The sequence below is a fragment of the Erinaceus europaeus genome, chromosome 1 (assembly GCF_950295315.1).
Source record: "Erinaceus europaeus chromosome 1, mEriEur2.1, whole genome shotgun sequence".
Taxonomy (NCBI): Eukaryota; Metazoa; Chordata; class Mammalia; order Eulipotyphla; family Erinaceidae; genus Erinaceus; species Erinaceus europaeus.
Window position 1 is genome coordinate 71245030 of NC_080162.1, and position 27864 is coordinate 71272893.

General features: G+C 40.5%; 1 protein-coding gene across 3 annotated transcripts in view; it reads left to right on the top strand.

Moving 5' to 3' along the window:
• DNAAF9 (dynein axonemal assembly factor 9) overlaps nt 1-27864 on the top strand; it is a 135490-nt gene that overhangs the window by 33300 nt on the left and 74326 nt on the right. For all 3 annotated transcript variants that reach the window (XM_007539539.3, XM_016195397.2, XM_060187199.1), the window contains 9 exons: nt 5811-5935; nt 7659-7755; nt 9180-9286; nt 9586-9663; nt 16272-16370; nt 20082-20137; nt 23297-23432; nt 26065-26146; nt 26853-26889. In XM_007539539.3, coding sequence (XP_007539601.1) covers nt 5811-5935; nt 7659-7755; nt 9180-9286; nt 9586-9663; nt 16272-16370; nt 20082-20137; nt 23297-23432; nt 26065-26146; nt 26853-26889 — 817 coding nt within the window. The remainder of the gene's footprint in view (nt 1-5810; nt 5936-7658; nt 7756-9179; nt 9287-9585; nt 9664-16271; nt 16371-20081; nt 20138-23296; nt 23433-26064; nt 26147-26852; nt 26890-27864) is intronic.

Here is a 27864-nt window from a genome sequence, read left to right on the forward strand (position 1 = left end):
CTAGTGGAAATAAATTATTTTGTTTATTTTAATGTATTTATTTATAAAGTGGAAACACTGACGAGACCATAGGATAAGAGGGGTACAATTCCCACCACTAGAGTTCCATATCCCATCCCCTCCCCTGATAGCTTTCCTATTCTTTTTTTTTTAAATTTATTTTTTATTTAAGAAAGGATAAATTAACAAAACCATAGGGTAGGAGGGGTACAACTCCACACAATTCCCACCACCCAATCTCCATATCCCACCCCCTTCCCTGATAGCTTTCCCATTCTCTATCCCTCTGGGAGCATGGACCCATGGTCATTGTGGGTTGCAGAAGGTGGAAGGTCTGGCTTCTGTAATTGCTTCCCCACTGAACATGGACGTTGACAGGTCTATCCATACTCCAGCCCCCAGACAATATTTTTAGCCCACCTGCACATGAGCATTGACAGGTCAATCCATTCTCCCATCCCATCTCTCTCTTTCCTTAGTTGGGCAGGGCTCTGAAGAAGTGGAGCCCCAGGACACATTGGTGGGGTCATCTGCCCAGGGAAGTTCGGTTGGCATCATGGTAGCATCTGGAACCTGGTGACTGAAAAAAGAGTTAACATATAAAGCCATACAATTTGTTGATTAGTCATGAAGATTTGGGGTCTCCATTTTGTAAATAGCTAGTAGGTCTATTTTAGGTATATTCCAACGGTCCCATGACTTTGTTAGTTTTTTCCTGAGTCTGACATCTGGTATGCAGGTGGACCCAAGTTATTGTCTGTGGAGATGACGTCATTGCTGGAAAAAGGGCTAGAAAGCTGAATCAGAGAAGAGAGTAGCTCCCAAATATGGGAAAACTGTATAAATACTATTGACTATAAACCCCATCGATTTGGTCTGGGGCCCATATTCAGCGTAGGAGCCTATGTAACCTCTACATCCCTTTAGGTCCGAACGTGTATTCTGTGGTCATCAGTAGGAACATTCTGAGTTGTACCAATTTCAGGATCCATCTTCAGGTGGTAGATAGGTCCACTTCCTAACAAAGCCTCAAAACCTAGCTATAGACCAGGTCCCATGAGAAAGGGCAGATATACACATGTATCCGTAAATTAGGGCAAAATATATACCTGAAAGCAAAAGTGCACAGTAGTTTGCAGTGAGTCAATATATGAAGCAAGCAAGTAGAAAGGCACCTTGACGTACCTAATGAAATACTTCCTACTTAGACCTAGATACCCTCCTCACCTACTTCCTATTACACTTCCCTCAGTCACTCCAAAGCTAACCTTATCAAAGTAAGGACTACAAAAGCTAAATAAGGACAAGAGACTAGCATACTTTAATGATGACTCTTTAGTCTGGGGCCCTAGTCAGGGAGTCCTGGAATTCCCACACAAACATGATAAGCCTAAACCTCATATAGATCCCTCTCTCCAATATCACTGGTCATCTCCATCAGGAACAATATAATGGGCCCCTTTGGGGGCTCCCATAGGACCTTTACTTCAATGTGGATCAACAATGGTAGAGAATGTTCCATCCTCCGAAGGGGGGGTTGGATAACATACTCTATCTACCACCTGAAGGAAATAAATACTTTTTAAAATTTATCTTTCCCTCACATTTAGAGAGTTATTAAAGATCCATACTTGTGCTTGCCGTATATTTCATTGCAGCAAAGGTTACTAAAGATATTATAGCATTAAAACAAAAAAAGCAGAGGGTAGATAACATAACAGTTATGCAAACAGACTTTCATGCCTGAGACTCCAGCATCCCAAGTTCAGTCCCCCGCACCACCATAAGCCAGAACTGAACAGTGTTCTGGTAAAAAAAAAAAAAAAAAGATATATATATATATATATATATATATTATATATAATATATAATATATATTATATATAATATATAATATATATATTATGGCATTGAAATTTAGAGCTTAAATACTCAAAAGTTTTTTATTGTTCTTCTCACCTTTGTCTTTATCCTGTCATCTCATTGCAGTGGGTAGTTATGAAAGGAGCAATAGTGAGCCAGCAAAATAGCTCACTTGGATAGTGTGCTTTGCCATATGCATGACCCAGGCTTGAGCTCAGACCCCACTGCATTGAAGGGAGCTTTGGTTCTTTGGTCTTTTTATTCTTTCTGCCTTCTCTGTCTCTGTCAAAGAAAAAAAAAAAAAGCAATTTCCTTTAAATTAATAAATTCCTTTTTTTCTTCAACACAGTGCAAAGGAATGAAATCAATGCTTTACATGCTTAATACCACAAGCAGCCTTCAGGGCCCAGCTTTTTTTTTTTTTTTAAAAGCTGTATGTACTATGGATAGAGACAGAGAAATTAAGAATGGAGGAGGGATAGAGAGGGAGAGAGATAGAGAGAGATACCTGCAGCCCTGATTCACTACTCATGAAGCTTTCCCCTTCAGGCAAGGATCGGGGACTTGAACCTGGGTCCTTGTGCACTGTAATGTGAACACTTAACCAGGTGCGCCGCTGCCTGGCCCCAGGGCCCAACTGTTTCATTTTCTCTTGTTTTTTCTTCTTCGTTTTCTTTTTCGTTTGGGAGGGGAGAGACAAAAAAAACCAAAAAACAAAAAACACTTTAGTTCTGTTCCATCATCTATGAACTCCCTGCTGCCTCCATGGTGCTCCCATATATATCTAGGGACTCAAACCCAGGCCCTCATGCATAGTAAGGCAGGCATCCAGTAATGTGAACTATCTCCCAGCCCCACTAACTCATTTTTTATAGAGATAGAAGTTGGAATAGAGAGGGAGAAAGAGAAAGCTGTACAGTACTGCTTTCCCGCTCATGATGCTTTTACCCTGCAGGTGGGGACCAGGGGCTTGAACCCAGGTCCTTATGTTTGGTAACATGGGCTCTATACTGGGTACACCACCACCCTGACCCAACTAATTCATTTTTTTAAATAAATAGTTATTTGATAGGACAGAGAGATTGAGAGGGGGGAGGGATATAGGTAGAAAGAGACATCTGCAGTACTGCTTCACCATTCATGAAGCTTCCCCCCTGTAAATGGGGGCTGGGGGCTTGAACTGGGATCCTTGTTCATGGTAATGTGTGCATTCAATTGGATGTTCCACCACCTGGCCCCCTAATTCACTTTTAAATTCAAATATTTAAGGAGCTGAGATGACTAGATACATACTGTACATTTTGAGCTATACTTAATGTACGAGGAAAGGAGACCAATAAGAGGAGTTTAATTTTTAAAGCAACTTTAAAAACAGTTTATCTATTTATCAATACTAATTCTTTTTTTCATATTTATTTATTCCCTTTTGTTGCCCTTGTTGTTTTATTGTTGTAGTTATTATTGTTGTTGATGTCATCATTGTTGGATAGGACAGAGAGAAATGAAGAGAGGAGGGGAAGACAGAGGGGGGGAGAGAAAGATAGACACCTGCAGACCTGCTTCACTGCCTGTGAAGCGACTCTCCTGCAGGTGGGGAGCGGGGGCTTGAACCAGGATCCTTATTCTGGTCCTTGCACTTTTTGCCATGTGCACTTAACCCACTGCGCTACCGCCCGACTCCCCGATATTCTTTTACACTTTCCTCTTTGGCCTTACTGTGTATACTCAGTTAAACACTGTCTGTAGTTGATGACATCAGTCAGGTGAAATCCTAAGAAGGTTTAATTACATTGAGTGGCTATTGTGTTATTTCTTTTATTGCTTTCTAATTCTTTGAAGTTGTTACACATTAATATACAGTTTACTTTAGGAAGCCCTCAGGCAATTCAGGTGACATCAGACTCTCCTCAGCTGACTCTTTACAAAGCATTTCAGGACAGGACTCTCTCAGAAGGTTTGTGTGCATTAAGATTAGTGTGGGGAGAGATGAGAGAAAGCCTCTTTCCCAGTATCTCCCCATCTTGACTTTAGCACATACCTGTGAGTCAGCAGTGAAGAGGCTGCTCCATACTGGGTTTCTTAGAAACCAGGTGTGGAACTCATGGAGGCTTAAGGGGCCAGCTGTGTAGCTTTACTCCAGGAGGCCACCCAGCTGTGTGGTCCACATTCTCTTGACCTATCATGTTTTGTAGAATGTAGAGCACTGCTCAGTTCAGGCTTATTGTCATTAGAGTTCGGGGCTCCAACAGGCCGGGCTAGCTTCGCAGTGGTAAACAGAGACTTGAGGACACACGGCTGGGCCGGGAAGCTGTATTTCTTTATTCATGAACAACGATTCATAAACTAACCCAAACCAATCACCACACAGATCTGTCCTGCATCCTTCTCCTCCGGCGGCTCCGGCCAGGACTCTGGATGCAGAACAGATCTGTGTGGTGATTGGTTTGGGTTAGTTTATGAATTGTTGTTCATGAATAAAGAAATACAGCTTCCCGGCCCAGCCGTGTGTCCTCGACTCTGTTTACTGCCGCGAAGCTAGCCTGGCCTGCTGGAGCCCTAAACTCTAACGACAGCTTATGGTGGTGCTGGGGGTTGAACCTGGGACTTTGGAGCCTCAGGCATGAGAGTCTCTTTGCATGACCATTATGCTGTCTCCCCTACCCAGAATATGGTCTGACATACTCTTTATTTTACTGGCCTTCTGCTAAACCTGCTGCTCCAGAAGCTCCCTGCCTCAAGTATACCTCCTGCAGCAACTCCCCTAGAGATTTGAGAAACAGAGACTACCAGATATGTGCTTTACATTTTGAGCTATACTGATGTGTGAGGAAAGGAGGCATGGTGGCTCTGGTTTCTGAGAAGCCATGGAATGGAGCCTCTGCTTTTCCTTTAGAAGTATGACTGCTTTGTCTCTCACTATGCAAACAGCTTTAATGTTTCTACCCAACTCCATGGTTCTTTTGTTAGTTCTTTTGTTAGTTTACTTGGCTTTATTTGCATCCTTGGGATTGTTTTATTTATTTCATTTAGTAATAGTCCTTAAATCTGTGAGCTGCTAACCTATTTATAGAAGCCCTGTCCACTTGCCTCCACTTCCTTCCTCCCAGCCTTTCCTGTGTACAAAGTTTATACCAGTACATAATAACCCTTCCCAGGGATTATAGGCCATGTCCTCAGGCTCACGGTTATTTTAAACCAGATAAACCAATAGCTGAGAGCTTTAGACACTATTTAATCTAAGGAGAACCTGCAGTCACTGGCTATTTTCAGTACTGTTCTCCTTTTCAATGGCTATCGTCTGTGAAGTTGCTATATGAGATATATCTTTGCAGTGAATTAAGTACACAACTGAGTTGGTACCACAGACTTGACTGTGTTGAACTTTATAAAACACTCTGATGGATGCCGTTTTGGCTTAGTGCCTGCACTGCCATAGCCAGACTACCACAGTGATGGGTACTGTGCACATGACAGACTGGTACTCTGGTCTCAGGGTCGGTCTCTTTCTCTCATAAAAATAAAGAAAAATTTGGGAGTCGGGCTGTAGCGCAGCGGGTTAAGCGCAGGTGGCGCAAAGCACAAGGACCGGCATAAGGATCCCAGTTCGAACCCCGGCTCCCCACCTGCAGGCGAGTCGCTTCACAGGCGGTGAAGCAGGTCTGCAGGTGTCTATCTTTCTCTCCTCCTCTCTGTCTTCCCCTCCTCTCTCCATTTCTCTCTGTCCTATCCAACAACGACAACAACAATAATAACTACAACAATAAAACAACAAGGGCAACAAAAGGTAATAAATAAATAAAATAAATATTTTAAAAAAAATAAAGAAAAATTCAATTTGCAGTTTAGATTTTTGTTACATTGTGAATGTTTTACTAGTTATATAGATGGAAAATGTCTAAAATAAAAGGCTTTTGACAATTTGTGTTTTAATTTTGCTTTTCCTATAGATGTAATTATATTGATCAAATCAGACAGTGTCCATCTGTACTGTAATCCTGTGAACTATCGCTATCTTTTACCCTATGTGGCACATTGGAGAAATCTACATTTCCACTGCATGACCGAAAATGAGGTAAGGAGAAAAGATGGGTATGGGGGAGCCAGGAGGTGGCACACCCAGTTGAGCCTACATGTTACCATGTGCAAGGACTCAAGTTAAAGCCCCTGGTCCCCACCTGCAGGAGGACAGTTTCTCAAGAGGTGAACCAATGCTTCAGGTGTCTCTCTGTCTTTCTCCTTCCCTATCTCCTCTTCCCTCTCAGTTTCTCTCTGTCCTATCAAATTATAAATAATAAATAAGGAAAGATAGAGTAGGTGCTTAGAGATACTCTAAGAAAGGGGCCAGGCAGTGGCATACCTGGTTAAGTGTACACACACACACACACACACACACACACACACACACACACACACACACGTGCATGAGGACCCAGGTTCAAGCCCCTGGTCCCCACCTGCAGGGGGAAAGTGGTAAAACAGGGCTGTAGTTGTCTCTCTCTCTCTCTCCTTCTCTACCTCCCCTCCCCTCAATTTCTCTCTGTCTCTGTCTAATAATTAATTTTTTTTTTAAAGTCTTTTAAAAAAGATATTCTAAGAATACTCTTGGGTCTGGGAGTGGCACTGATGCACCCAGTTGAGCACATGTCACCATGCACAAGGACCTGGGTTTGAGCTCCTGCTTCCCACCTGCCGGGGGAAGCATCATGAATAGTGAAGTGAGTACTGCAGTTATCTCTGTGTCTCTCCTCTATCTCCCCTCTCCTCTCAGTTTCCGTCTTATCAAATAAATAGAGGGGAAAAAAGGCATGGGGGGAGGGAAATTATTGCCAAGAGCAGTGGATTCCTTGTGTAGGCACCAAGCCTCAGTAATAACCCTGGTGGCAGTATGGCAGTAAAAAAACAAATACTGTCGAATATAAAACATTAATCCTCCAATAAAGAAAATTGAAAAAAATACTATTTCAGGAAAATACAGATCTTGAACAAGAAGACCCTGAAAAGTTAAATTACAGAATGTTATTACATAAAGGGGTTGCTTTAAATGCAACATTTTATGTTTTATTATAATGAGCTTTCATTATAAATTGTCTTCTGAAGGAGACAAAGGAGACTGTTGTAATTAGAGCCTAGTGATAAGTTTATCAGCCTGCATTTTTAACTTTCCTGCTTCTCTATCACCAGCATAGGAACTTTCCTTTAGGGGACTAGTACCAAAGAATTTAATAAACTGTGACATTTATATGCTTGGATTTTTTTTTTTTTTTTTAATTTAACCAGAGCACTGATCAGCTCTGGTTTACAGTGGTGCAGGGGATTGATCCTGGGACTTTGAAGCCTCAGGCATGATAGTCTGTTTGCATAGCCATTATGTTATCTACCCCAGCCCCCCATATATGCTTGTATTTTTAGTATCTTTTTCTGCTTCCTTTTGGACTCTTTTCAAGAGTTTGTCTGGAAATGAAGTTGGGACTTGAGACATAGAATCTCATAAAAATTGTGACTTGATATTGGTCAACATCTCCTTTTTCCACTTGCAATTTTGGAAATTTTTGACAATAGATTTGACCTCCTGCAATTACATTTCTGATCCACTTCAAGTTTATGTTATACATGGGTAGAAGAGTGACAAGTGTTTATAACCAACAAACAAGAAATCAACTTTCAAAACACCCCTTTGGGTGTACTTTATAAATAATGCCAATTGATACAAGTCTGACTTGATAGAGTGTAGAAAAGATGTGGGACTTTGCATGATACTTCATCTGGTTTGTTTTCCTATCAATTTTCCTCTTTAGTATGAAGATGAGGAAGCTGCAGAAGAATTTAAAATTTCCAGCTTTGTGGACATGACTCGAGATTGCAGCAGAATTGGTATTCCTTATAGCTCCCAAGGTGAGTGTCTTGTTTGGATGTTGTTTGAATCCAGTGTTCTTACTTCTGTCTTCTCTTTTTATTGAAATCATTCAGTTGGGAAACCCATTGATCTATTCTTACTAAACACAAAGGATCAAGCAGCATGAGATTTGGGGATTTTCCTTTGCAATCTTGTATTCATTAGTGAAGTTTCTACAGCAACACAATAGCCCTATTTTTAGAAGGGATTACCACAATTCCCATTTAATCTGTACTATTAAGAGTGTAGATGTGGGGCCTCTTAATAAGAAACAGTAAACATGTGGCCATGGGAATCACTCATTTGGTATAGTGCAAGACTTACATGCCTGAGGACCCTACTTAATTTATTTTTTAATTATTATCTTTATTTATTGGATAGAGACCATCAGAAATTAAGAGGGAAGGGGGAGATTTAAAGGAAGAGAGACAGAGACTACCTGCTTCACCACTTGTGATGCTTTCCCACTGCAGGTGGGGACTGGGGTCTTGAACCCTGGTCCTTGTGCATTGTAACACATGCACTCAACCAGGTGTGTCATCACCCAGCCCCCTGTGATATCTTTCTCTCTGTTTCTCTATCTCTTGTCTTTCTGTCTGAAAAACTTAGCCTGGAGTGGTGAAACCCCTGTGCTGACACATAGTAATAAGAACCAGTAATTCAGGTAGCTGTTAAAAATACGCTGACAGTAGGGCTCAACAACGATATGTGAAAATACAAGATTAAAATCAGCAAGTTTAGCAGTGGTTATACCTTATTTTTCAGAACTTCATATTGAAGTTATTGTTATAGAAAGGAAAAAAGTTAACTTTCTCTTGAGGAAATTAATTTTCTATATTTCTTAGAGGAGCCAGCTTTGGGTCTGTGAATATATTTTTTTAATTTTTTAATCTTTATTTTATTTATTGGATAGAGACAGCCAGAAATCTAGAGGGAAGTGGGTGATAAGAGAGGAGAGACAGAAATACCTGCAACATTGCTTCACCACTTGCAAAGTTTTCCTCCTGCAGGTGAGCACTAGAAGCTCGAACCCGGGTCCTTGCACATTGTCACATGTGCGCTCAACCAGGTGCCCCACCATCTGGTCCCCTGTTAATAATTATATTCAAGTGATGTGAACCAGATGCCATAGACCACTACTTATCTATCTATCTATCTATCTATCTATCTATTTATTTATTTATATTACTTAGGAAACCAGAACATGAAGACATATGAAAGGGAAATATGAATTTATATAACTTGTGGTTTGACTTTTTCCTTTTTGTACTTTTAGTTTTAATATCTAACCATTTTATCTCTTTCCATTCCATTTTCTACATAAAGCATTTGGTGAACTTGTAAGGAATGATATCTCTGTCTAACTACACTGGCTCAGATATCCAGAATGATATTTGATATGTGTTGTACTTGATTCCTCTAGGTCACTTGCAGATATTTGATATGTTTGTAGTGGAGAAATGGCCAATTGTACAGGCTTTTGCACTTGAGGGCATTGGAGGGGATGGATTTTTCACCATGAAATATGAGGTATACCTGTTGTTGGTTTTTTGTTTTGGTTTGTTTTGGTTTCTTGGTCTATCTTTGGGTAGTTTTTACAAAGGGTTAGAATCGGGTGAGTAGGTGGGGCTCTGTAAAGAATTCGAAAAAACAAACAAACAAAAAAAGAGATCTGATTGACTGTTACAGCTTTTGTTGTCAGAGAATAAAGATACCCATATCTTGGCATTTAGAAGATAAGGGGATAAGGATTTTGTAATAATAGTACCTAGAAAAGAACTCTGTCCTAATGCTTTGACTTAGTTTCATTGTTTTCTCTTGTGTTGCAGTTGCAGGATGTGAGTTTGAACCTGTGGAATGTGTACAGCAAGATGGATCCTATGTCTCTGGAGAGTCTGCTGTCAGAAGTAAGCAGTCAACTCATATTTAACTTATAAATAGCACAGCCATCACAGTTACATATGACTTGTATTTAGACTTTGAAGAAATACAAGGATTATCTTAGTTTGCTTTGGTCAAAGAATTGAGCAGTTTCTTTCATGTTTGTTACCTTGAACTCCCTGGGAGATAAAAGGGAATTTGGAAAAGTGATACAGCCTCTTCCATTCTGAGAAAAACTCACCCGAGGTGAGACCAGAACCACCTGCCTGGTCCAGGGTTTAGGTTTTCACCTAAAGACATTCTTTCTGATGGGCTGGACTTTATAAAAACAATATAAAGGGTATCTTCTTGCACTCTTTCTCTGGCACAAAAAGATGAAAAGATAAGAGTATGATTTAAAGGATTCAAGAATTAGAGCAAGGATCAGCAAGCCTTTTCTACAAAGGACTAGATAATAATACTTTAGGTTTTTTGTGTCTTGTTTGTTTGTTTGTGTGTGTGTGCCTTTACTCATCAATGCCAGTAGCCTGACAATAGCTAATGGACAATGCCTAAATGACTGGGTGTGCCTGTGTTCCAAGGAGATTTTATTTACAAAAATCTGTGGCTGCCTGTAAGCCATAATTAGCTGACTTCTAGGTTAGAGTTTCAGGCATTAATTGTTCACCTCAACTTTGAAGTAAAAATTTACGTGGGTGGAGCAGTTTATAGTAAGAAGCAACAAACAACTAAAACTATAGGAATAGGTATCTTGGCTAAACAGCTCAGTGGTGTCATGCAGTGGCTATGTACAAATCTGCATAGAAAGAAGAATAGCTTGAAGCCCTTTAATGAAATCAGCTCTAATACCCAACAAGGGCTAGGGAGACAGCACAGTGGTTGTGTGAAAGGCTTTGATGCCTGAGTCTCTGAGCTCCCAGCACCACCTTAATTCAAAGCTAAGCAGTGTTCTGGTTTTCATCTCTTGCATTAAAAAATAGATAAAATTCCCAACAAAAATAACCCAAGAAATAAAAACTACAGACCAGTCTCAGTTGTGAATTTTAATGCCTGTGTTTTAAGTAAACATTAACAAATAGAGCCCAGTGTCTTGATAAGAGAATATATTCTATGATGAAGTAGAATTAAGGGTTTCATATTAACATCAAGAATCAGGAAATCGGGTGGGTGGCTAGTGGTGGTGCACCTGGTTGATCGCGCACATTGCAGACACTCAGTCTCCACTTGGAGGGTGAAGCAGTACTGCTCCAGTGTTTTCTTGCTTCCCTCTGTATTTCTGCCTTTCCTGTCAATTCCTCTGTCTCTATCCAAAATATACAAATGAATCAGAAAATCAGTTAACATAATCACTATACTAACTTTTCTCCTTGGGGCTGCTTGTGATCTTCCATAGATGCAGAAAAACATTTGATAAAATTGAATATCCACTCTACTTAGATACTTCTTATTAAATAGGACTATATTGCTGAGGATACAGCATAATAGTTATACAAAAGACTTGCATGCCTATCACTGAGATTTCAGGCTCAGCCGCTAGCACCACCATACTCTGAACTAAGCGGTGCTCAGTTAAAATTTAAATAGGAGTATAAAAGAAAGATAAAGTTAGGTTTTTCATTCTTTGAAAAGCCCTAATCATCAACCACCTATGACTGACCTAACTATGGAAGAAAATAAAAATAAAAAAGTTTCACTTGACTGAGCAAGTTGTAGTTTATATACACAATGGAATACTATTCAGCTATTAAAAATGGTGACTTCACTGTTTTCAGTCCATCTTGGATGGAGCTTGAAGAAATCATGTTAAGTGAAATAAGTCAGAAACAGAAGGATGACTATGGGATGATCTCACTCATTTGCAGAAGCTGAAAAAGAAGATCAGAAAAGAAAACACTAAGGAGAACTTGGAATGGAGTTGGTGTATTGCACCAAATTAAAAGACTAGGGTGGGTGGGGGAGAGGGTTCAGGTCCTGGAACATGATTGCAGAGGACCTCGTGGGGGTTGCATTGTTATGTATACTGGGATACTGGGAAATGTTATGCATGTACAAACTATTGCATTTACTGTTGACTGTAAAACATTAATCCCCCAATAAAAAACAAATTTTAAAAAAGAGAAAATGCAAAAATTTACAACAGGGAGTCAGGCTGTAGCGCAGCGGGTTAAGCGCAGGTGGCGCAAAGCACAAGGACCGGCATAAGGATCCCGGTTCGAACCCCGGCTCCCTACCTGCAGGCGAGTCGCTTCACAGGCGGTGAAGCAGGTCTGCAGGTGTCTATCTTTCTCTCCTCCTCTCTGTCTTCCCCTCCTCTCTCCATTTCTCTCTGTCCTATCCAACAACGACGACAACAACAATAATAACTACAACAATAAAACAACAAGGGCAACAAAAGGGAATAAATAAATACAATAAAAGATTTGCTTATTAAAAAAAAAAAGAAAAAGAAAAAAATTTTTACAACAATGGGACCAGGTGGTGGCACACCTGGTTGAGTGCACATTGTTTTAGAATTTTATTTATTTTTAATTTCTTTATTGATTAATGTTTTACAGTTGACAGTAAATACAATAGTTTGTATATGCATAACATTTCTCAGTTTTCCACATTAAAATACAACCCCCCACTAGGTCCTCTGTCATCCTTTTCCAGGACCTGTACTCCCCCCCCCCCCCAGAGTCTTTTACTTTGGTGAAATGCACATGTTACAATGCACAAGGACCTGGGTTCAAGCCCCTGTTCCCCACCTGCAGGGGGAAATCTTTGCAATTGCTAAAGTAGGGCTGCCGGTGCCTCTCTGTCTCTCTTCCCCCTTCCCTCTTAATTTCTGGCTGTCTCTATCCAATAAATAAAGATAATAATTTTAAAAAAATTAAAAAACAAAAATTTACAACAATAAGGATGCAAGAAGGATAAAGAAAATGTTCCTACAGCAAAGAGGATACGAAATTTAGGGATTCTGTAAGTATCTGATATCCAAGCCCCAATTATACACAGCACCCTAAATGTAAGTGTGCTTCTAGGCACCCAGGGAAACTAGATCTGAGAGTGCCTCATGCTCCCTCAGCACTAGAGTGTTGGTATGCTTCTAAAAACCCCTTCTGTTTCATTAGTTTAATCCCCCCTGCTTAACACTATTCTATTTACATAACCACTTCATTCTATTTACATAACCGCTGTTAACAAGCACCACCCTCTCTCCAGGGCATTGGTGGTTCAGTGGTAGAATTCTTGCCTGCTCTGCCCCCTCTCCTTGTCATACCCTGATTTTCACCAGTCACTTTTCTCTCCACCCTCTCTGTGTCGCATCCTGTTCCCACCCTACTGGGCTAGTATATTTATAAGGACAAGATTGTTTGTAGTTAGTTTAGCTTAGCTTGGTATAGATTGCGCTTCATCCTACATGAATAAAGAGATACTGCGTGCAACCCAGCCATAAGTTCCAGGTCATCTGTTACCCGCCCGTGAAGCCAGCCCGGCGAAAACAACACTAGAGTTCTGTGAACACTGGATTTCCAAAATCAGTGAAGAGGTATCACTCAGGAGAGTAACTTCTATTGCACTTAGCAGACCTAGGAGGTGACTGTGTGGGTAGAGTGTATTCCTAGCCAGGCCTCAGGCTGGGGTTTGGTCTCTAGCACCACATGTGAACACCCTGGAGAGCAGCAAGGGGACTCTATAGATAATGAAGTGATGCTTTGGTATCTCGTTTTCTGTTGTTTTCACTCTACTTCTGCTTTCTCAAAAGAAACAAATACAGAATTAAAAATAAACTGGGTAGAAGGAGTCAACATCATACATGCAGGAAGCCCCAGATACTTTTACCAGCCCTGTCTAGAAAATAATAATAATAACAATCACACATAGAACAATAGTTAGATCATAATCTGTAGAAACAAGAGCACTAACCTCCTTGTGTAGAGCAGGCCTTTTTCTGTTATTATTATTATTATTTCTGACAGATTATAAGTGTGGCATTCCTTGGGCAAAATCATGAAGGAAAGATGTTGGACTTCTCTATCTTGAAAGGAAAGCTCAGAGCCAGATGTAATTTTAGTTATAAATAATAAAATAAGAAGATAGTTTTTAAATGTGTGCTGAGAAGTGAACCTAGGGCCTCGTGCATGTCAAATACTTACTAAACTGTCTTCCTGACCCAGTTTTTTGTTCTGCTGTGTTTCAAGAGGGGGTCAGAGAAAGTGAGAGAGGAGACAAGTCATCACCATCTCTGGAGCTCCACCTGTTTTATCCTTGATGTTTTCACTTGGAGCTTGGAATTGAACCCACAGGCCCACGTGTGAAGGGCATGATCTTTGCTGCTGAGCTGCCTTCTGTACCCCAAGATAGTACTTTTTGTGCCAAAATATGTTTGAGTACATTTATACCACTACACTATAGAGAGGGCTTACAAATCAGTTAAGTAAAAGACAGTGGAGAGTTAGAAGGCGGCAGGAATTGACTTCCCAAAATAAGAAACAGAAAACAACCACAAATTTCCCCCTCTCAGTTAAAGGTTACTCTCACTCTAACATCCAAATAAGTAACAAATTCATAGTTTCATATATATGCTGAAGAAACAAAGAAAGTTAAAAGAACTCAAGTTTCTGAAAAAGTAGGACCCTTTATAGAATGCTGTTACCACTTATGGTTGAGTAGCAGGAGGAAAAATAATTCATCAGAAACAGGAATAAGGGGATATCAGCGGACATATTAGAGAGTTTTTTGAGGATTCTGTGTAGATGAGTCAATACCTACCCATCAGCTTTATCCCATAGTTAATTCATGTCTTTTTTTTTTTTTTGCCTCAAGGGTTATTGCTGGGGCTCAGTGCCTGCACCGGGAATCCACTCTCCTGGAGGCTATTTTTTTCCCCTTTTGTTGCCCTTGTTGTTTTATTGCTGTAGTTATTTTTGTTGTTACTGGTGTCGTCGTTGTTGGATAGGACAGAGAGAAACCAAGAGAGGGAAGAAAAAGACAGACACCTGAAGACCTGCTTCACTACCTGTGAAGCGACTCCCCCTGCAGGTGGGGAGCCGAGGGCTCAAACCGGGATCCTTCCGCCAGTCCAGGGGGGACAGGAGAGGAGAGAGGTGTGGGGGTCAGGAGGTGGCACACCAGGTTAAGTGCACATAAAAGTGCAAAGACCTGCACAAGGATCCTGGTTTGAGCCTCCAGCTCCCCACCCCACAACTGGTCTGCAGGTGTCTATCTCTTTTCCTCTCTATCTTCTCCTCCTCTCTCAATTTCTCAGTCTTATCCAATTAAAAAAAAAAAAGGAAAAGATGGCTGCCAGGAGCAGTGAATTCATAGTGCAGTCACTGAGCCCCAGTTAACCTTAGAGGCACGGGGGGAGGGAGGGGGCCAATGTTAGATCAACCATGAAGCTTCCTCTTGTGCTTTGGTGCTCCCATGTGGTACCAGGGTTCAAACCCAGGTCTTCATACTTTGTGTGCACACTACCAGCTGAGCTATCTCCCAGTATCCTTAAGGAATAGCTTAATTAAGGAAGTCATGGCTAATTAACTGATAATGCTTTAAAATAAAGGCAGCTGCAAAATGTGATGTGTGGGTTTGGGAACCAGAATAATTAGTGAGGACAGGAGGCTGAAAAACAATTGCACATTGTGGTATTGGGTTGGGGAGATAGCACGTGGTTATGGGGGCCAGGCAGTGGCACACTTGGTTAATTGCACATATCACCATGTGCAAGGACCTGGGTTCAAGCCCCTGGACCCCACCTGTAGGGGGGAAGCTTCAAAAGCAGGGATGCAGGTGTCTCTCTGTCTCTCTCCCTCTCTGTCTCCCCCTTCTCAGTTTCTTTCTGTGCTGTTAAATTAAAAAAAAAGCAGTAAAGTATAATGGTTATGCAAAGAGACTCTCATGCCTGACGCTCCAAAGTACTGTGTTCCCCATACCACCAAAAGCCAGAGCTGAATAGTGATCTAGTAAAAATAATAATAATAATAATAATAATAGTAATATATTTTAAAAAGATGTCAGCTTGGACGAGTTCTCCAATGCTCCTGCAGTCATTAGGAGAGAGCATGAAGAAAAAGGTCTCCAGGGACATTCCTGATCCCACCAAACTTATACCTGAAGCGCTTTCCTCCCTCTAGGTGGAGATTGGGGGGCTTGAACCCAGGTCCTTTAAGGGTCATAAAAGGAAGCACTTGGAACCATTATTATCCTTGTATGTAGTCAGCTTTATTGGAATGTTGTACCATAAAAATTTCCCATTTTAAGTATGCAGTTAAGTAGCATTTAGCAAATTTACAAGTTGCAGAATCGTCACCCCGGTAGAATTTTAGATTTTTGTCAACCCCAGAAGTTACTTTATGTTTAACTGCAGGCAACATCTGTTTCTATTCTTCATCACATTCATACCAGTCATCTACTCTCAGTCTCTATAGATTTACCTATTTTAACATAAACAGATCATATACCAGGTGGTCTTTTATACTTCTTTTCACTCAGCATAATATCTTTGAGGTTTACTCATCCGTGTGCTAACATATTATCAGTAGTTTGCTACTACCTGTAAAACAACACATTTTAATGAATTGGTATTTTGAAGAAGAAAAAAAAAGATCTGATCTGGATTTCTAAAGTATACATACTTTCCATTTTCTTCCAGGATCTTGTGACTTTTGAACATCAGTGGTCTAGCTTCTTTGCTAATTTTGACACAGAAATTCCTTTCCTGCTGGAACTTTCTGAATCTCAGGCTGGTGAGGTATGTAAATGAAGTCTCAGAAAGAAGAAATTGGTTATAAAGACAGATGTAAGCCTGCTGCTCCGTGTCATAGAAAACCAAACTTTGCTATACCAACTTTTGCAAAAAGAAAAAAAAAATCTTATTCTTTGAACCTGCAGTTGAGGATACAGTTAATAACTTAAATCAAAGAGAGTCAGCTTCTGACTCTCAGAAGACAGGTAGAGCTGGATTTAGGGGCAAGCAGAGAAGAGGACAAGACCCTTTCTCCTCTTCGTGGACCAAAGCTTTACTTTTTTTTTTTTTTTTTTCCAAAAGGGAAGGTAAGTCTATTATGCTGTGCTTTTAATATTTTTCTTTTTTTATTAGTGATTCAATATTAATATTTTCCAAATTCAGTTTAAGCATACTAATTGCAGGATGAATAAGTACTGATGTTAAGTTTAACCTGCTTTATCAATCTCAAGATGGTTTGTTTGTTTTTACCAGAAAAATACTAAACTACTGTTTATGATGGTTCTGGGTATTGAAACTGTGACCTTTGGTGCCTCAGGAATGAAAGTCTTTTTGCATAGCCACTATACTATCTTTCCTGACTCTCAGGAGATCATCTCTTATCCCACAGATAGAGATCACAGTCCCTTCCTTCAGGGACCCCATTTCAGTTATTTATTTAGTGTTCCTTTAAATTTGGGTGCAGTCTTGAAAAATAATGCAACACTGTTCTGTTTTTTTATCTTATGATTCTATTTCCAAATCTGCCTTAAGGCAATCACAACTGCAGGCAAAATATATGAAAAGTTGTTCTTTACAGTTATTACTCATTATATGAGAGTTGGATGCAGTATAAGTTTCAAAGAAATGAGAACTTAAATAAATTTGGGACAAAATTTATTTACAGAAAATATTTCAGATTTACAGGAAATATATCAGAAGTGGTCCAGGACGTGACTCAGTGGATAAAGCATTGGACTTTCAAGCATGACGTCCTGGGTTTGATGCCTGGCAGCGTGTATACCAGAGTGATGTCTGGGTGGACAGGGCAGGGGAATAGATAGCATAATGGTTATCCAAAGAGATTCTGAAGCCTGAGGCTCTAAAGTCTCAGGTTCAGTCCTCCACACCACCATAAGCCAGAGCTGAGCAGTGCTCTGGTGAAAACAATACAAAAAAAAAAGGAACCAAGACCAGAGTGATGTCTGGTTCTTTCTCTCTCTGATCTTTCTCATTAATAAGTAAAATATTTTTAAAAAGGAAGTGTATCAGAAGATTATTAGCAGTTTTCAGAGATTGTAGTTAGTTTTTTAAAAAGCTTTGTTTTATGTATTTATTATTAGATAGAGACAGCGGGAAACTGAGAGGGGTGGGGTAGATAGAGAGACAGAGACAGACACCTGCAGTCCTGCTTCACCACTCATGAAGCTTCCCTCCTGCAGGTGGAGACCAGGGGCTTGAACCTGGGGTCCTTGCATACTGTAATGTGAGTACTTAACCAGGTACACCACTGCCTGACCCCTGTAGTTAGTTTTTATTATCTTCTATAGTAAACATGTACTACATATTTAGTAAGGTGAAATGTAGTAGTTGTAGTTTGAAGGGATTAAATTGCCTTTTGGAGCTTTGAACCTCTTTTTAATTATGATTTTAAAATATGTATTTACTTATAATATTTGTCAGAGAAATAGAAGGAGGAAAGGGGAACTAGACATCGCTCTGGTGCATGTGCTAACAGAGATCGAACTTAGGACCTCATGCTTGAGAGTCCAGCACCTCTCCACTGTGCCATCTCTGGACCACTAAAATTATTTTCATTGAGGTAATGTTGGTCTATAAAATGTATATATTTTAGGGGGTCGGGCTGTAGCGCAGCGGGTTAAACGCACATGATGCAAAACTTTAGGACTGGTGTAAAGATCGTGCTTCGAGCCCCTGGCTCCCCACATGCAGGGGGGTTGTCTCACAAGCAGTAAAGCAGGTCTGCAGGTGTCTTTCTCTTCCCTCTCTGTCTTCCCCTCCTCTTTCCAATTCTCTCTGTCCTATCTGGCAATAACGACATTAATAACAACAACAATAATAACCACAACAATGTTTAAAAAAAGGGCAACAAAAAGGAAAATAAATAAATAAATACAATATTAAAAAAATGTGTTTTAATGACCTAGGAAGTGGTACAGTAGGTAAAATATTGAGCTCTCGAGCATTAGCTACTTAGTTTAATCCCTAGCATTGCATGTACTGGAGTGATTGATATTTTGTGTGTTTTCTCTCTCTTTCTCTCACTTTCTCTCTCTCTCTCTCTCTCTCTCTCACACACACACACAAAAAAAAAAAAAAATAAGCAAACAATCTTTAAACATGTCATATTCTAGAAAAATTATTGGAATTCCAATTATTTACTGGAAATATGGAAAAATTTTAAATAAAAGAAAATTTTCCATACTCTACTAGTAAAGTTGACATAATTTGTGGTTAGTCCAAATTCCTTCCAATATATTTTTTTAAATTTTTCGGAACCTTGTGCATGCCTGCTTTCACTATCCCAGGTCACTTATTCATTTAGGTGGAAAGATAGAGAAGGAGAAGCATTACAACTTCAGATCCTCCTTGCTGCTGTAGCACCTCCCCTGTGGTGGTGAAGCTGGAGCCTGGCTCTGCACATATGACAAGATAGTCACTCTATCTAGTGAACTCTCTCTCCAACCCTCCTTTAAGTATTTAAAACTATAAGATTTGGGGCTTGGGAGGTAGCTTTTCTGAGCACATTTGACCATGCCCAAGGACCAGAGTTGAAGACCCTGTTGCCATGTGGGAACACTATGCTCAGCGTCAGGGAAAACTTCATCTACAGTTGAGCATTGGTGGTATCTTCTCTCTCTCTCTCTCTGTCTCTCTATCTCTCTCTCTCTCCCACTCTCCCTCTCTCTCTCCCTCTCTCCCCCTTTCTCCCCCCCCTCTCCCTCTTTGTCACTATCTGAAATTAAAAGCAGGAAAATGTTGGTCATCAGGAGTGATGGACCCCCACACCACTACAAGATAGTGCTGAGCAGTGCTCTGGTAAAGAAAAAAAAAAAATGAAGTGATACAATTATGAAGGCATGAAGCCCCAGCACAAAAGAAAAGATAATATTAACAAATAAGCAAATAAATACAAACTAAAATTTGCCAGTAGTGGCTAGGGAAATCAGCTGGTAGACTGCTAGACTTGCGTGCCTGGGTCTCCTGGTTTGATCCCTTGCACCATATATACGAGAGTGCTGTTGGTCCTCTTTCTCTCTCCCACCTCTCTTATAATACACGCATACATATACATGACAGGGTTTTGGTTTTTTTGGTTTTTTTTCCCATCTTAAAATTGTTTTTTTTTTTCAAGAGGTTAGATTAGCAGTCTAAGTGCTTTTTCTTTTTCTTTTTTTAAAATTTATTGATTTATAAAATGGAAACACTGACAAGAACCTTAGGATAAGAGGGGTACAATTCCCACCACCAGAGTTCCGTATCCTATCCCCTCCCCAATAGCTTTCCTATTCTTTAACCCCCTCGGAGTATGTACCCAGGGTCATTATGGGATGCAGAAGGTGGGCGGTCTGGCTTCTGTAATTGCTTCCCGGCTGAACATGAGCGTTGACAGGTTGATCCATACTCCCAACCTGACATGACAGAGTTTTTATAATTTTGTAGTAAAATTGTGATACATATATAAAATGTTGACTCATGCTTTTTTTTTCCTCCCAGCCATTCAGAAGTTACTTCAGTCATGGGATGATCTCCAGCCATATAACTGAAAACAGGTAAATTTCTTAAGGAATAAGGGTGAGTAGTGATAAATGCAATGGACAAGGGAGTGTACATGTGGGAGAATCTAAATCCAGAAACTAGAGTCAGGAAAACACAAGTTGGGAGTTGGGCGGTATCGCAGCAGGTTAAGCACACATGGTGCAAAGCACAAGGACCGGCACAAGGATCCTGGTTCGAGCCCCCAGCTCCCCACCTGCAGGGGAGTCCCTTCACAGGTGGTGAAGCAGGTCTGTAGGTGTCTTTCTCTCCTCCTGTCTTCCCCTCCTCTCTCCATTTTTCTCTGTCCTATCCAACAACAACATCAGTAACAACAAGGGCAATAAAAGGGAATAAATAAATAATAAAATATTTGTTTTAAAAAAGGAAAACACAAGTCGAACAGTCTTCAGAGTAAGAAATCTATATTCTATATTCTGGTCACTTGTTTTGTTGGCCAGTAGGTGGCGCTTTGTACCTACAAACATGAGGTTCCAAGTTCAATTCTTAGCACCAAATACGCCAGAATATTGCTCTAGCCTCTGTCTTTATCTCATGAAATAAATAGAATTGCTTTTTCTGCTTTTGTGTTTTGCAATTTTTTTAACAAGCTAGCTTTTAAAATGTTGTCCTTTACTGAAATCTTAAAAAAAAAATCTCTCTTTTTTTTAAAATATCTCCTGGGCTTCACTGCTCTTAGCTGACCTTTTCAGACAGAGAGTAAAAGAGTTCAAGCCAGACTCATTCACATGGCATATCAGGTATCTTCCCAGATGAACTTCTTCCTGGCTTAAGAAAGGAACTTTTTTTTTTATAAACTATTTTTTTTAATTATCTTTATTTATTAGACAGAGACAGCCAGAAGTCAGAGGGAAGGGGGTGATAGACAGGGAAAGAGACAAAGAGACACCTGCAGCCCTGCTTCACCTCTCATGAAGCGTTCCCCCTGCAGGTGGAGAGCAGGGGCTTGAACCCAGGTCCTTGTGCACTATAATGTGTGCGCTTAACCAGGTGCACCACCACCTGGCCCCAAGAAAGGAACTTTTTATTCTTTTCCTAGCCCAGGGAAGCAGAAGGAAGCAGCATGTATGAAAAGGGGTTGGGCTTACAGGGTTAGCTCCAAGCATGTGAAAGCAAGGTAGATTCCTGCATATATTCTCCAAATGTTTCCTTGGGCACCTCTCTTGCCATAATTAGTATGGTGAGACAAGCAGTAGTTTCTTTGATGGGCAGGTGAATGTCATCTTTCTTCCCCAATTTCAAGCCCATCCAGTAGTGAGACACACCAGCTTGGCTGGAACTCAGTCACCTTTTCAGCCCAAGATGAAACTTTAGAAGAAAACCAGAAACATATGAAAACTGGTGAAATCATGTTAACTTTTGTGGTGGAGTGGGGTCTCACACATGAGCACTTCTACTGCTTTGGGTCACATTTTCATTGAGAGAAAGAGAGAGAGAGAGAGGCCAATGACAGCACTGGAGCTTATCCTGGTGTCATAGCACCTCCCGTGATGACATCATGGTTTAGACTTCTAGCCATGTAAATACAGGAAAATAGACAAATAGTAGTGAAATTATGCAACTGATTGGACGGAGTTAAAGTTGAAAGTCGGGAGTCGGGCGGTAGTGCAGCGGGTTAAGCACAGGTGGCTCAAAGCACAAGGACCTGCGTAAGGATCCTGGTTCGAGCCCCCGGCTCCCCACCTACAGGGGAGTCACTTCACAAGTGGTGAAGCAGGTCTGCAGATGTCTATCTTTCCCCCTCTCTGTCTTCCCCTCCTCTTTCAATGTCTCTTTGTCCTATCCAACAACAACAATAATAACTACAGCAATAAAACAACAATAAAACAAGGGCAACAAAAGGGAATAAATAAATAAATATTTTAAAAAACGAAACCATAGTTAAAAAAAAAGAAAGTTGAAAGTCTAGCTTCGGGAGTCAGGTGGTAGCGCAGAGGGTTAAGCGCAGGTGGCCCAAAGCACAAGGACTGGCGTAAGGATCCCGGTTCGAGCCCCCGGCTCCCCACCTGCAGGGGAGTCACTTGACAAGCAGTGAAGCAGGTCTGCAGGTGTCTGTCTTTCTCTCCCCCTCTCTGTCTTCCCCTCCTCTCTCCATTTCTCTCTGTCCTATCCAATAGCAATGACATCAATGATGACTACAATGAAACAAGAAGGGCAACAAAAGGGAATAAATAAATAAATAAATATTTAAAAAAAAAAAAAAAGAAAGTCTAGCTTCTTTAGGCCTTGCTCAGTCCCTGCATAGAAGACGTTGCCTTTTATCTACTGCACAAACTATAAGGGAAAGAACAAGTTGAAGGAGAACAAGTTTAGAGGATAGGTAATGAGAGAGGAGAAGAGAGGAGAAAGCAAACCCTTACAGGTAAAACTCTTGGAATAGAGGAGGACAGCAACTGACATGGGAGACTGAGAAGCAACAACTCTTGCAGGGAAGAGTTTCTGAAAGGTGGACTTAAAAATCTCCTTTGGATTTGCTCTGTGCTACATTAGTGACTTTTGCAAGGTCAATTTGAATGAAATAGAGGGAGCTCAGTGGATGTGGGCTTTGAGAAGTGAGCAAAAAGATACATCTAGCCAAGAGCAGAGGGGAGAAAAAAGATGTAGAAGTAGGTAGGCTTATTGATGAGGACATTATCCTCCTTGCTTTCACAAGAATGGCTAATGGCTCTCTCTACTGTCTCTACAGTATGGGTGTTCGTTCTTTAAACTTTATATTTCTATTAAAATGCTATTTTATTTCTTTTTCAAATATTTTATTTATTTACTAATGAGAGTGATAGGAAGAGGAGAGGGAGAGAAGAGAACCCAGACGTCACTCTGGTACATGTGCTGCCGGGGATTGAACTCAGGACCTCATGCTTGCGAGTCCAATGCTTTATCTACTGTGCTACCTCCTGGACCACTTAAAATGCCATTTTATAAAACTAGTATTTTTTTTTTTACTCCATCTCTGCAACATAGACATCTAATTTATAAGACTAAAAAGTGGGCATCTCTTCCCAGCTATCACGGAGCAGAAGGTGGACTGACCTGACCACTTTGTTCAGAGAGTAAGATTTTGCTCAGAAAAAAAAAATGCAAGAATGCACTCACTGGAAAGTTGTCTTTTCTAAGAATTTCTTTCCTAATTATGTGTTTTTGATTTGCCACTCCAGCCCAAGTAAGCAGCCATTCGTCCTCTTTGGTAATCACTCCACACAAGAAAACCTGAATGCTGGCAACTTTAACTTCCCCTCTGAAGGGCACCTGGTACGCAACACTGGTCCCCGTGGGAGCTTTGCCAAGCACATGGTGAGAGACTTGACTTCCTGGTACTTAATTGGTTTTATTATCAAACAGGGAGGAGGGGAGTTGGGAGAAAGGAAACTTTTCCAGTTAGTGTGTTGATTTAACCTTCAATATAAAATTGTTTTGGAGTTAAACATGTGTTTGAAAGTTGACTATATATTTTTATACAGGCACACTTCAGAGATACTATGAGTTCTTTTGCAGAACACTGCAATAAAATGAGTTATGTGATTTTTTTTCTGTTTTCCCAGTGCACATAAGTTATGTTTATCCTATTGTAGTTTAATTGTGCAATAGAATTGTCTTTTTTTTTTTTTTAGCATTATTCCCATATATCTCAGTTTATTTTTAGGTCCTGGTGGTGACATACACACCTGGCTAAACACATATTAGCACGTGCTCTCCACCTGCAGAGGGGAAGCTTCATGAGTAGTGAAACAGGCTTGCAGGTGTTTCTTGTTCTTTCTCTTTCTCCCCTCTCAATTTCTTTCTGTCCTATCTAATAAAAAAAGAAAAAAGAAAAGAAAGAAAAGGAAATATGGCTGCTGGGAGTGGTAGATTTGTAGCACTGACATCAGGCCCCAGTGATAACCATAGTGGCAGTGGAAAAAAAATTGCTAAACATCAATTAAGCCTTAGTTCAGTCATACCTTTTTTGCTACTGGAGGGTCTTGTAAAAAGTGTATATCAATGAATTTCTAAAAATTAAAACTTAGAGCCTGACCCCACTGCATCCAAGAAGGCTTTGGTGTTGCCTTTCTCTGTTTCACTCACTCACTCACTCACTCACTTACTCACTCATTCACTCACTCTTTCTACCTGAAAAAGTCAGTCTGGAACAGTGAACCATGGAGATGATCTGAAATCAACCAACCAGTCAATTAGTCAGGCATAATAAAATGATGTATGCCTGTGTAAGTGCTAGGTATGGTTTGAAAATATTACATCCACCTTTTAAATATTGGGGAAAAGTTAAAATTTTTTTGTCTAACCAAACTTTTTCAAGTTGTTAAGAGTATCATCAGTTGAGTAAGAATTATAAACTTATAAGTAGACCATCATTCCTATCCTACATTTGTTGGCCTTTATTATTATATCTCAGGACATAACCCTTGAAGATCACTATTCTTTCACTGAAAGTACTTGGGAGAAGATTTTGCATTTAATTGTATATAGTCTGCTACTTTTTTTTTTTTTTTTTTGCCACTAGTATTTTCACTGGAGATCTTGACCTGCAGTGTTAATCCACCACTCCTGGCAGCCATTTTTTTCCTTTTTTTTTCTTTCTATTTTATTTGATATGACAGAGAGAAATTGAAAGAGAGAGAGACACTCTTGAAGTACTTGCTTCACTGCTCAAGAAGTGTCACCCCTGCAGGTGAGGAATGGCAGGTGCTCAAATCCAGGTCCTTGTGCATGGTGATAAGTGCGCTTAACCTAGTGTGCCACATTCTTTTAAAAAGGTAGCCAGGGGGAGTCAGGCAGTAGCACAGTGGGTTAAGCTCACTTGGTGCAATGCGCAAGGACTCGCATAAGGATTCTGGTTCGAGCCCCGGCTCTCCACCTGTAAGGGTGTCCCTTCACAGGCAGTGAAGCAGGTCTGTAGGTGTCTATCTTTCTCTCACCCTCTCTGTCTTCACTTCCTCTCCATTTCTCTCTGTTCTATCCAACAACAACAATAATAATAACTACAACAACAAAACAACCAGGGCAACAAAAGGGAAAATAAATAATAAAAAAAAAATTTTTTAAAAGGTAGCTAGGGAAATAGCTCAGCTGGTAGAATACAGCATTTGTATGCCTGAGACTTCCAGGTCAATCCCCAGTGCCAGTTATACCAAAGTGATGCTCTGGCTTCTCTCTTTTTCATATGAAACTCTCTCTTATAAAATAAACCTTAAAAAAAAACATTAGACTAGAATATGAAAGTATATGATACTAAAAGTTAATAGAATTATATATTATTTATTTTGGATAAAGACATAAATTGAGAGGGAAAGGAAGACAGGGAGGGAGAGAAAGAGAAGCACCTGCAGCACTGTTTCACTGCTCATGACATATGCCCCTTATAAGTGGGGACTGGGGGCTTGAACCTAGATCATTGTATACTGTAATGTGCATGCTCAACCAGTCCACCATCCCCCATCCCCAAGTTAATAGGATCTTTAAGGGTTTCTAAAATTCCCAGAGAATCAAGAAAGCTGGTTGAATTAAGTGATCTTTGGATTTAGAGAACATTAGATTCAAGTCTTGCTGAACTGAGAGTTTGAATCTGGCTCCAAGCCAGTCAGGGAAGTAAGACAACTTGAATGTATGCTGTGAGATATCTAGACTGAAACTAATGACAGTCAAAATACTGGCACATATCCTCTCCTTTCTACATTGTGAATTCATTAGCACCCTTGGCTGACCAGGTACCCAACAGCAGTGTCACAGTATAGGTGTGTTTAAACACACACATAAACAAGATACCCTTGGAAAAACAATTAAATGTTATATTTTCCCGTATGCCTTAAATCACCTGTTTGTAAAATAAAATAAAATTCTATTAACTTTACCCTTTTCTTTTTTTCTCTATAATACACACATAAGTCCCTGCTCATGTTTTTTTTTTTTTTTTTTTTTTGACATCCAGGTAGTACAGTGTGTCTCACCAAGGGGTCCTCTTGCTTGTTCAAGAACATACTTTTTTGGAGCTACTCACATTCCTTACTTGGGTAAGTCTCTCTAAATTGTCATCTCATCAACTTGCCTTAGAGAAACTTACATATAGTTTCTCTCATAAACTAGAAGTGGATTTACTGTTTCCTGTTTTGCTCAGAAGCTCATGATGCCTTGGACTGGGAGATAACTCACCTGGTAAAATGCACCTTTTACCTTGCCTGAGACCTGGGGTTCGTGCCCTGGTACCACGTGAGAGTGATATATCATAGCATCTGGAGAAGCTTGAACAGTATTATAGCATCTCTTCCTCTCTGTTCCTCTCCCCTTCTCTTTCTCTCCCTCTCTGTCCATCTCTGTCTCATCATATTCTTTTTTTTTTTTTTTCCTCCTCCAGGGTTATTGCTTGGCTCGGTGCCTGCACCATGAATCCACCGCTCCTGGAGGCCATTTTTTTCCCTCTTTTGTTGCCCTTCTTGTAGCTTCGTTGTGGTTATTATTATTGCCCTTGTTGACGTAATTCGTTGTTGGATAGGACAGAGAGAAATGGAGAGAGGAGGGGAAGACAGAGAAGGGGAGAGAAAGACACCTGCAGACCTGCTTCACCGCCTGTGAAGTGACTCCCCTGCAGGTGGGGAGCCGGGGGCTCGAACCGGGATCCTTACGCCGGTTCCTGCGCTTTGCGCCACATGCGCTTAACCCACTGCGCCACCGCCCGACCCCCTACTCATCATATTCTTAATACATAGTCCTCTTTCACAGGTGATGACAGCAACCCACCCAAGAAAACTGAACAAATGTAAGTCTTTTTTTGTTTTATTCTTTTCTTTTTTTATATATTTATTTACTTATTTTCCCTTTTGTTGCCCTTGTTGTTTTATTGTTGTTGTTATTGATGTCATCATTGTTGGGTAGGACAGAGAGAAATGGAGAGAGGAGGGGAAGACAAGAGAGGGGGAGAGAAAGACATCTGCAGACTTGCTTCACTGCCTGTGAAGCGACCTCCCTGTAGGCGGGGAGCCGGGGGCTCGAACCAGGATTCTTACGCTGGTCTTTGCACTTTGCACCACATGTGCTTAACCCACTGCACTATCGCCCGACTCCCTGTTTTAGTCTTTTCTTAAAGTAAGTTACTTCTGAGTAACTTGGGAGGTGTGGCTGTCCTGGCTGCCTCCTTTGAGTTCAGCAGTGCTTAGGACATGAGTTTCATGAGGCGTGCAGACTTAGAAATTCTCTGTCTATACCTGAGACCCTGCCAGCTTTGCTTTGTGCTTTGTGCTCTTCTTTCCAGAACTTAAGGATTTCTACCTGCACATCTAAGATTTAATGACATAACTGTCATTTAGTATATTGTCTATGTAGTGCATGTTTTTATTGGGAGTTTCTTAAAAAGAAAACATTCTAAAATCTATTGGAATAAGCTTCATGAAATCCCATGTGGTCTGAGCTGTATTTCCTCTGAATTTGTCACATAGCCATCTGGACCAGAGGATCTAAACTCAGGTTGTAAAGGTTTAAAAAGACCCTATTGTGACTTCTCTCCTCCACATAGAGCAGAAAATAAACTCATGAATGCTTGAATTAGCTTGCTTGAGCTGCTATAACAAAATTCCAAAGACCTTAGTGACATTACCAATAGCCACATACTTTCTCATAGTTCTGGAGGCTGGAATTTCAGGTTCACGGTGCAGTAGTGCTAGTTTCTGAGGTTTGTCTCAGGCTGTAGGCTGCTGACTTAACTGCTTTGCTCTCACCACCATGGTCTTTGCTCTGC